Genomic DNA, 11,729 nt, shown 5'->3' with positions numbered 1-11,729 from the left:
ACAACATTCAATGAACAATCACTTAGAATGAATGTAATGTATGTACCGTGAAAGATTGCAAGTTATTTCCAGATGAAAACGAGCAAGTTACGAATTATTTCGAGTGCAATTACGAATTGTTACGATTTGATCCCAGCTTTTACGGGGAAGATGAGAGTCAGCAGCAATCTAATGTTTTTGTCCAAGAATATCAATAAAAATACATGCATAATTTCCCTTTTTACCCTCTGCATTGACCTTTAACCTTAATCTTTACCATGAACTTAATATGAACCAAATAAGGTCAAGTTGATTTGATAGTATTCGCTGACGGGTAGATGAACGGGCAGTTGCTTTACTTTATGCTTCCGTAAATTTGTTTGAAAGGAGATACTTCCCTAAGATTTCCAACCAGACAGAAGACATTTGTTAGGATCAAATTATATGACAAAAGAGATGATTTCTTGATCAGTATCGTCATATCTTCCCTTTCATATGTGGAAATATCCCTTCACCACCTGCGTATGGAGTTTTCATATCACAACCCATACGTTATACCAGAGCTTGCCATAGCTACGCCGACTTTTTGTACCGTGCTCGACTTCTTACAATTAGACTTCTGGTACAGGGTTATGTTGCTATAAGTTGAAAGTATCAATACAAAATCTTTATGGTCGTCGTAAACTCGAGGTTCGTTATGGTACATCCATTAGGTTGTTTCATGAGCGTTATACTTAATTACCGTTTGAATCCTGGTTCCCTTTAGATATAATAGTCCATGAAATTCATAGAGCTATTAACGCTGACAGAAAATAGGGGGTCTTCTAGGCTTTCCCTAGTATTTTTTGTCAAAATTTTCTAATATAAAAGCGGTGGAGTTTATCCCATGGACCCCTCCTCAAACTGAATCCATCACTGAGCTTATTCTAATTGAAACTGTTTGAAATATATTGATATTAGCATAGCATAAATCATTTACTATTGACAGTTAGGTGAAGGATTCTCTTGTGGAATCGTTACCCTGTGGGACAGTTAGGTGAAGAATTATCTTGTGGAATCGTTGTCCTGTGTGACTGTGAGGTGAAGGATTCTCTCGTGGAATCGTTACCTTACGTGACTGTTAGGTGAAGGATTCTCTTGTGCGACTTTTAGGTGAAGGATTCTCCTATGGAATCGTTGCCCTGTGTGACTGTTAGGTAAAGGATTCTCTTGTGGAATCGTTACCCTGTGTACAGTTATGTAAGAATTCTCTTATGGCGTCGTTGCCCTGTGATTCTCTTATGGAATCGTTGCCCTGTGTGACAGTTAGGTGAAGGATTCTCTTATGGAATCGTTGCCCTGTGTGACAGCTAGGTGAAGGATTCTCTTGTGGAATCGTTGCCCTGTGTACAGTTAGGTAAGAATTCTCTTATGGCATCGTTGCCCTGTGTGACAGTTAGGTGGAGGATTCTATTGTGGAATCGTTGCCCTGGCTGTTCATTTTTCAACATAAAAATAAAACAAGTGTACAAAGACAAAAACAAGTATTTTTTTTAAACTTAAATTTATCAGTAACATTTCAACAAAGACAATTAGATAGTTTCCTTGTTCTGATGAAATTCATAATGTACTTATTTATATAAAAAAAGTTATTTCCCTCATTTTTTCCATCGAAACATGCACTCACTTTCATTGGATTAACGGGAAAACCCACATTTATATTGATGTAAAATGTGCCTAATATCGAAATTGAATATGTTAAGAAATTAAGATACAGAAAGTTGCTCTTGACAAAATTTTCGCATTTACACTTTCAGTTAATTAATGATCCTCTCAATTTTTGACATGTCACAATTGTTTACACGACTGTCTATGATTCTTGATTATTTTATTCGTATAGAGCTCGCAAACCACTCCTAACATTTCATAAGTCGTCCTAGCTTAACCGAGCGAAACAATTCGTAAAGCATTCTTTAAAAAAATCGTAAACATTTTGTTATTTTATTGATTATACGATTTGTTTTATGATCTATTAACGAATGATAACCGTTCTGCAGTGGATTAACGGATCAACGCTCCTCCATCTTGTACAAAAACATTAGATTGCTGCTGACTCTCATCTTCCCCGTATAAGCTGGGATCAAATCGTAACAATTCGTAATTGCACTTTTTATTGATATGACGTCAGGAGACAAAAAAAAACTAAATTTGAAGGAGACCATAATTGATATGCGTTTTTAAAACTCATCACTGATTAAAAAACTAAGGTATGTCAGAAATGTAGTAAGACGGACAGTAACATAATAGTTGCTGTATTTTTGGCGACGATGACTGGCATTTTTCGTGTAATGTAGACCAAGGTTAGCGTTTATACTCCATTGAAAAAATTGATAAATTCCAAATTAATAACTGTACTTAGGTTTATTATTTTTTTTCGATCCTTCAAACCTAATTTGATTTTGAAAAAACAATCATTCTGTCCATATTATCGAGACAGACCTGCTACTGGTATAGTTTCTGTATTATTTTTGGTACCTCATTTGTATAGCTAGAGATCAACAATGACAGGTCTTTAAAAAAAATGAATGAATTTACACGTAATAGTTTCATATGTAAAAAATTACAATCTTGAATAAAGCATTCAGTATAGGACAAATGTCTTCTTCATTGAATAAAATATTAAGTGAAAAAAAAACTAAGTCTGACACAAAAATATACGATATAGCATTAAAATATGTTTAAAGTAACAAGGTTAAAAGCTTTGGCTATACTATGGTAAAACTTCACGTACAAAGAGAACATAGGTTTAATTCTCGATCAATTCACATCAATAAAATGTATTCTTTGTGAAACTTTCATATCGGATGTCTTATACTGCATTGTTATTCTTTATTTTGCCTTTAGATTTAAAAAAAAATGATCAATAGGCTTTTCGAGTATGAGTATCCTCACCGATGAGTTGTTTTATTTCTGTTCAATAATTACATACTTGGACAAAAAGCAAATAAATACCCCGGAAACCTCCTTTTTTTGTTAGTGCCCCTTTATTATATATCTTGACCCGCGTTTACTAGCAACACATATTTCTTACAGAAGCACAATTAAAACTGGCTACGTTTCTAACTCCATTATTTTTTCTCCAGGAAAATAGGAAGATTGCATGAATCATGCTCAAATTGAATTCTATAAAAGTTGAGGTTACTTTGGACTTGTCAATGGCTCCTTAACAATTTGCAAGTTATTGCGTTGAAGAGTCATGCTTCCTCTTTTCAAGTGGCACGAGTGCTTGTAAATTTTAATACATGTGTATTTCCTGTGTAGTTTCTTGTATTCCAAAGATCACTTCATTAATGTAAGGACGTGATGTTTACCATATATTACACCCACCAGTAGATACAAGATGTTTTGATGGTTGTATTACGGGGTTAATCTCGTGCAGGGGATTGTGCAATAGAAATGTTTGAAGATACAATCAATAGTAGCTACAGAGTACGTGTAATCAGATCTATGATGTCTAAATTTAGACTGTGTTCGCATAGTTTAAGGAACTAGAAAGGCTATCAAGTTCCTGTTATTGTTTGTGTATATTGTTGTTTTTTTTTTCATATTTAAAGGCATACACTGTAGTAGTTTATTTAAAGATTGGCATTCCTACAAAACGAGAAACAACAACAAAAAACAACAAAGAACAAGGAGAAAAAGGGGGGCTATAGTACTGTTTGTAAAAATGTCAAAATGTCCCCTTGAAATTCCCAAAATCACCGTGATTTTTGATCGCTTTGGTCTACTGTGTAAGATCTCTGGTTCTACACAAGTTTGTTCTATGCTATTGTATTTGCGAGGTAGGGCCAATGAAGACAATAACGGTGTTAAGTTTAGAGATTTATTAAAGATGTTCTTTGAAGCAGTTCTTTGATCCTTTGATCTTAATTCATAATAATTACAAACAATGACAATTTAATTAAGATGTACCTAAATTGTCTGGCCCAACAATATGTTGTACATTCTCCCGTCAGGACAAATTTTCGGAATCCTGATTTGTCATGCAAAAAAAAAATGACGACGGCTCAAATATCGTCTCTAACTAAGAGGTACATGTATTTAAATTAGTTACGAAACCTGTATTTTTTCTTCAATCTATGATCTTATGACTGAGCAGTAATTCAAGCTAAAACCAACTCCGAAGAAATTTTTTGTGCTTCAAAAATCAGGTTTTTATTGCAAAAATATCTTTAAAATACAGACAAAAATTATAACAGTAATTGTAATGGATTATATTTCGATAGTTATATTTTACCCTTTTAAACTCGATTATGATCTTTTAAACTAGGATGAAATTTGAGTAATAGACCTATAAAGGGAGGTGTCAATTAATAATTTTCAATTGAAAGCAATATGTCATTGTTTATTTTTTCTGGTGTCATAAGCAACCATAGGAAAGTAATGAAAAAAGATACTACACGAGGACCAATGTTGGTAAAAAAAAATCAATACCAGAAAATATGTTAAATATTGTTTCTACATTACCCTAACCGTAAATAAATAGTGGGTTTGTATAGCCCTATGGTAGTTCCGCAGAGAGATTACAAACCTCTCATGCAGTGTTTACACGAGAGTTTTAAATATAATTTCAATAGATCATGTATTTGTAAACCTCGGACCTGTTTAAATTTGTTTATACATTTTACATAAAAGCATGTTTTCGATAATTTTTAAACAAATATTCAAACTTTTAAATTTTCCCACCGCATAAAAGTAAATTATTAAATTGTAAAGAGTAATTGGAAAAACGAACCTGTTCTAACAGCTGTTACGAACATTGCCCGCATATACATTTTTATGATTTAAGGTTTTACAACTTTTTTTTCATACAAAACATGTCCATGTAAGGCGTGAACTTGTCTAGTCATAGTTAGAATAACAATTGCTTGGGCAAATAAAATCACAACATTCCTTAACAGTGTTTCATTTGAAACCGTGATATCGAAGCCCAGTTATTCAAAAGTCAAGAACTTCATTTAATTTCAAATACTAATGTATTTGCGTATAAGGAGATAAAATTGAAATACAGTTTCAAGAGTTTAAGATGTTATTATACCGACTTTGTTTTCTATATACGTTGTATGATAACATGTAAAGAGTTAGACCAAAAATGTTTGACTACGACTATCATCAAACAACTGGGCTCCGACGACTACACAATACACAATACCTTTGGGCAAATGGCATTTTTGCCGCCTTTGAAGTCATACGAGTCATAGAAAACAAACTCAAAGTTTGAATTTTTCGAAATAAAAACTCGAAAAGCAAAATTCAGACATTGAGTCTTCACCACACAAATAAAACTTAAAAAATCACATAAAAACTTTATGTCTCTGTAACACATTTTTTTTTCGTGTGTCGCAACCTTGGGATTCTTGTCACCGGATATTAGCATATGTTGGTTCCTAAATTCAATGTCAACGATGAATCTGTAGAGTATTATATAAGTAAATCGTGATAAAACACCACTCGTCATGTTTAGAACAACCCTAAAAAAGGGTTTGTCATTCTACAGGTTCACCGACGACGACGACGAGACAGCTGACAGCGTGGAACCAACAGGCAAAATACCTATTCACTGAAAGGTAGTTTTGATTTTGTTCAGCATTTTTTTTATCGATCAATTAATGACAATATAATGAAGATACAATTACATTATTTTTCATTACAAATAAGTCAATATTTTGTTTTATTCTTTAAACGAATTACAATTTTCGTCGGTCGAAATTTGCATATTTTATCTCTCCTGCTTACTTGTTGATGTATTTGCTCGATGTAAAAGTTTCAAGATGTAAAATGTACTATATTGTATAAGCTGTCAGCTGTCTCGACCTGAACTATCTCTAATTACAACAATAGTTACAACGTTATTTTATGCTAATCGTCGTTTATCCCAGAGTCACACGAACCCTTGAAATCTAACAACTTCTCGCTGACTTTCTCTAGGAACGCAGAGTCATTTATGTTGTTATTTAGTTTTTTGAAATTGTCCACTATTTTACATTTTCTCAATTCACAGTTTTTGTCCATTAAGGTAGACTTGTCGTTGGTATTTACGTCGATTGATTTGTCGGTATTTTTATCTTCGTCGTCGGAATGGAAAACCATTTCTGTGTCGGATACGGATAAGTCTGAGCCACACAGGTCGCATGAACTTGTTGAGAAAGATCGACTGTTGTTTCTGCTTTGCCATTTTAGGTCTTCTATGGCCTCATTTAGTGTTAGGAGCTGTTTCATCAGTGATAGATCTTGGTCCATTAAGGAAGTCTGAATAAAATTGAGAAATATGACGTACAGTTTATGCTTTAAACAGAATAAAGAATGACAGCAAAGTCATAAAAAATCAGCCTCGACGATTATAAAAAGATAGCCGACGCCAGTCATAATGCAAAACAGAACATACATAGTACATGTAACTAAGCAATAAAAAAACAAAGAGACCAGTACAGAAGACGTATGGAGAAGGTAACTCGTTTTCGACGTGAAAAATTAAATTTCTGCAACAGAACTCACGACAATCATTTTTAAGTCGTTAATATTGTTAGAGACTTCTTTCACTCGTAATTTCAGTACTTAATATTCGCATATAATTTGCATAATTATACAGTTATACGCCACGCAATGCTGCAGATCTTCGCCGAGTTTACCGCCATAGCTTCATAGTTCTAGCTTCTTATGGGATAAATTATCAGGACCCCGATATATTTATATATATATATAGCCATTGCCAGTTGTTCAATCTTGTTCCGGGTGATTGAAAATATTCGAGTCATCACGGTTACGAAAGATTACGCAATCATATCAAGGGAACTAAGGTTTTAGCCGAAGTCACCCGATTTTAGAGCATATCGCATTCGTGCCATTTCGGATGTTGAAAGTAAGCCAAAATCAGTGACAAAGAATATTTGACGATAAGCGACTTTGAAGACTTCAGTCTTTGATTTTATTACTGAAACTTGTACCATATATGTGATGGGGGGTTATACTCACAGAAATCTGTGTTTCTTTTTCAGAAAAAATTCTCTTTGATTGGGAATACCTATGGTTCTTGGTTACAATACAAACAAAACTTTTTCTGTTATTGTTCGCATGTGCATGAATCACCGATACCATTGCCATTAAAAGGCTTCCAGTCTTTGTAACGTTATGTATTTGTACTAACTTACTAGGCGCAAAAGATATGCACTTAAAATTATGCAACTAAGTGTCGACCAGATAAGTAATACGATGAATTGCAATATAAAGTCCTTGGTAAAATTGATTTCTTAAAGAAAGGCGTCATGTGGCTTCGTAGACTATGATGTTTAATTAAATTCATTTCGTGTCACTCACAAACAGAGTGCCGCATGTCATCGTGATTTTTTAAATATTTATTTGATATTGTATTCAATTTTGTAGAAAAAAAAATCTATTTTTGTACGAAGTGTCGTTGTCCTAGCTGCAGACGACTTCTAGTACTAAAGCGCGTGGTGTGAACGTGTACCTCTCACTGTAAACAAGTGACACTTATAATCTGGTGTAGGTACCAACGAGGAAAAGTTACATTTCTAATTGGAAATATGATATTTTATCAACAGGTTCTTCCTTTCGAGGGAAAATAAACATTTAGTACCTCAAGAACAGAGGAAGTCGTTGTGGTTGAGAGTCACACTTAATGTAAGAAGTTTTTTGTGTTGAAAATAGTCCTGGTTTCCATTATCCTAATGTGGTTTTAACAAACTCTGGCCAGATTTTAAAAAAAAGTCAGTTTGAATTAATTGCTTAGTAACAACCATAAGTCACCGTTATCGTTATGATGACCCCTTTTCTAAATTTTCGAGGATCATATTTTCTTTACTATCAATACGTGGGATTCGAACAAACATATCTTATTCAGAAGCTTATCTCACAAATTATGTGACATGTATGAACACCGACTTTAAGTGCCTGTCTTAAGGGTTTTACAAAGAAAACCCATCAATAGATTATTCATCACGTACTTGGTTTCAATAATTCAAATCTGATCTTGTGGTTTTTATTCAATATTATTATAGAAACCCCGTTATAGAAAAGTCTGATTTCAGATCATTTCACGAAGAACTAAGAAACAAAGTATAACGGAGTTTATAAATCTTAAGTAAATTTTAATTTTCAATTTATCGGTTCAATATCAGATTAAACTATGTAACTTAGCCCTAGTGACATCATTGATACGCGAGTTGTGGACCTCCTGTAGATTCTCATTTGTAATCAATAGTTAACATAAATAAAAATCAAGTTTCTTTTGTTGGTTACATTGATTAAGCGATGATAGATTTGTTTACAAAACCCCTACGATAAACCCAAGTCGGGGGGATAACCCCTAATTATCACCACTGCAACCACCTTTTGGTATGCCCGTCTTAATACAATGTATTTTTTTCTTTTGATTTCACCATTTTTATGATATAATTTGTTTAAGTTTTTAAACTTCAAACACTTAAAAGGGGGCATGTGTATTATGTACAATTATGTGCATATTATGTGCTCAGTCTTTATATTTCATATATATACATAATTTTGTATATAGTCACGTACTTTCATTAATTCTCATTTAGATAATGACCAAATTTAACGAAGAGCTTAAATTTTGAGTTTTTTAATGTCGAATGACCTCAGTTTTGTCTTTTGTTTTGTAGTACGCACGTATAATTCATTACTTGGGAAATGACTCTTAAGAGAAGATGAGTTGTTAAAGGAAAAGGAAAGATTATTTTTATAACAAGTATGTTTTTCGTGGGAGGTTTCTTATTTCTCATAATTACCGAACTTGAGAAATCTTAGTTGGCATTTTAATTGGAAAGGTATACTGCATACGACATTTCAATATCTTCTACAGAAATGTAAATAGAATTTTAATGATTTGATCGATGTATTATCAATAGATCAGAGAGAGAAAAATATGATAATACCGTAAATTAGCTGTTGTAATGTTTAATCTTAGACCGAAAATAGAAACCTTTTCTAATTCTGACAATGGATAAAATACGCCTATTCCATTTAAAAAAGTCTATTCACAATGGCAATACCGATGACCGACCGATATGGTAAAAATCCAACTGAAATCCACAGGAACAGTTCGGAGTGTCGACAGAGTTTTCATATAAATTGTAAAGGAGCAGACCAGTGAAAGAAGACACACTTGAAGAAAGAGAACTGTAATTGTATAGATTCATATATTAAAAAAGTAGTTTACTATTATCATTTATTAAAAAAAGGAACAGATCTGTGAAACAAAACATATGTACCACCGTATAACCTTTACAACAAATAGGAAATACTTCCAGTGATCCCCAAAACGTCTTCTATAAATTTGGCGGGGGGGGGTTAGGTTTGTCAATTTTTGTTGGAGTAGGTAATGAAATAGTTGTATTGAGGCAGTAGGTTTATATTGTAACACAAGTAGAATGTTTTTATTCTCTTATAGTGTTTTTTTTTCCTTTTTTTAAATCTCCTTAACCTAACTACCGTTGATGTCAGTAAATTTGACCCCATTTTAGATATTATAGTGTTGTCTATTAAAGAATAGAAAGATTTTTGTTTTAAGGGTATTATTGCATGTTTGAATTCCGGTTTCATTTCGGTTGGCTTATTTGGGAGAGAAAACCAACTTTGTTTTTTTCCATAGCTTCCGAACATGAGTCACCTAGGTCACTCTATAAATAGGATGTTTCTTCTGATAATTTACCTAAAATTATTGTCGCATTGAAATTTACTAGAACAAGCACACAGGCTGTATAATGATGTATAAATTTGGATATAAGGGTTCATAATGAATAAATTTGTCTCCAAAATTGTAACATTAACCTGAAACACAATTACTACAATTTGTTATATTAGATTCGTCTCTAGCTTTAACTAGAATTGTTGTACTTCGTTTCTATAAAACAAAAACAAACAAAATAGACACATATTATACAAAGGAATGTAAAACACTCGATAGGCGCTTGAAGCCAACATTCCTATACGAATTTTCCTTTCACTTTATAATTATTATATTATCAATTGCCGTTATATCAATAGAAACCACATACAGCGTTTGTAAATTGTACAATATACATCTTTAATTATCTCTGATAATGTTAAATAAAGTTCCAAGATGTAACGGTTTCTGTATTGGTTTTGTAAAAGGGATTGCCAAAAATTATTTGCAGATGGGTGAAAAAAATATCGGTGTATCCTCATAGTAGGTGCAGTTTTATAAATAAACACATGAGAATGTTGCGCCTCATATAAGTAATTATCTTGATACCCTTACTGCAATACAGTTTATCAGCGTCATGAGTTAAATCATAAGCAGCAACAAAAAGCGAAATTTTACAGCTTTTACAGATCTGGTTTCGAAAGGAATAAACTCTTCAGTAAATGAAGATCGGTAGTATGATAAATATACTACTGAAAATATCTATTCCTTTAGCCTGTGGGTAATATATTGACAATTTTATGGAAATATTTATTTTCAACTGAAACGGAATAAATCACATGCTTCTTTGAAAATGAAAATTCACAAGTATCACTTTTCAACTACAGAAGTCATATAATATACTATAGGGAATCATCTTGTGGACTGATGTTACAACTACAGTTGTATAAGTTATTCATGATTGTTTGTTTGTTGGGGTTTAACGTCCGAGCAGCAATATTTCAGCTACATTCAGACGATGAACATGAAATTGATGATAAAATGAACATAAAATGATGACGAAATGAACAAGGGATGGGACATAAGGACAATAGGGTCGACAAATTTTGATAGCCACTGGAAATAGGGAGAGGTGGGTAGGGTCGGGCAATTTAACCTCCTGTGGCGGAGCCCTATGGTTCCTACTCCGGGAGAATACCACAGTAGGATTCTTTAACGTGCGAGGAACGTGGCATCTTTCCCAACACGGTGCACCACTATGGTTTGCAGTCAGGTTTTCTGTATTATAGCCTGACAACCCCAGCATGTAACACGCCAGGAGTACCCCATTCCACCACCTGTGGCACACATCCCAGTTGCTCTGTGGGCAGAGCGGCCTAGCCCCCGGCTAGGGTTCTGAGCACCATTTAGTCGCCTTTTACGACAGGCTTAGCGCTGCTGCAGGCCTATTCTTTTAACACCCGGACCTGCACGGGGAAGTTATACATGAAGTACGGTTAAGTGGATACAAGTTGATATAACTTAGTATCCCCCATTACACTCAAAGATCATAGTGCCCACACATCAATTAAAATATATAAATTAAAAGTTCTCTTGTTTATTTTATAGAACTCTCCTATATTATGGTATCTGCTGTAAAAATGAATCAAAATTGGAAAATGTTGTGATAGAAAAATACAAAAAGACCGGTCAATCACATCAAACAATCTCGGCAAAAAATAGTTGCACCCTAAACAGAAGTAAATAAACTTACCATTTCGCTGCTAAGTTTTTCCATGGCATTGTCTAGTGAAGATTTTCTCCTTTCTTTCTGAGGAAGTGGCGAAAGTCTCTGTTTCATTGTTTCTGCAGTTTCCATTCTTTTGTGATAAAATTCCCGACATTTGTTGGACAATTCAATTCCAGCTGTATATTTATCCATAACTTCAATTTCCATTTTTCACTTATAGTTTTCTTTTGAAGCTAAAAGCCTCTCGTTGATAAATACTACCTAGTAAAAATTAACCGAATCGGTCTCGTAATTGTCAAGTTCCGTAGAACTTTCGTCTTCCGTTGTCGCTTGTATACT

General features: G+C 33.6%; 1 protein-coding gene across 1 annotated transcript; it reads right to left on the bottom strand.

Moving 5' to 3' along the window:
- Window positions 1-3,827: 3,827 nt before the first annotated feature.
- Window positions 3,828-11,729, bottom strand: LOC148629915 (uncharacterized). The gene is made up of 2 exons (XM_088559749.1): window positions 11,415-11,729; window positions 3,828-6,267 (listed from the first exon to the last, which is right to left on the bottom strand). The coding sequence occupies exons 1-2, from the start codon at window positions 11,595-11,597 to the stop codon at window positions 5,878-5,880; spliced, it is 573 nt and encodes a 190-aa protein (XP_088415875.1). The 5' UTR covers window positions 11,598-11,729; the 3' UTR covers window positions 3,828-5,877.

The sequence above is a fragment of the Perna viridis genome, chromosome 1, assembly GCF_037379345.1.
Source record: "Perna viridis isolate PV_CMFRI_1.1 ecotype Kerala chromosome 1, ASM3737934v1, whole genome shotgun sequence".
NCBI classification, from domain to species: Eukaryota; Metazoa; Mollusca; class Bivalvia; order Mytilida; family Mytilidae; genus Perna; species Perna viridis.
The sequence above is the reverse complement of the archived record's forward strand: the minus strand, read 5'-3'. Positions and strand labels throughout refer to the sequence as shown.

Coding starts and splice junctions, on each gene's coding strand:
- LOC148629915 (XM_088559749.1), bottom strand. CDS start 11,597: ATGGAAATTGAAGTTATGGATAAATATACAGCTGGAATTGAATTGTCC. Junction 6,268..11,414: donor AAAAACTTAGCAGCGAAATG/GTAAGTTTATTT, acceptor AATTTTATTCAG/ACTTCCTTAATGGACCAAGA.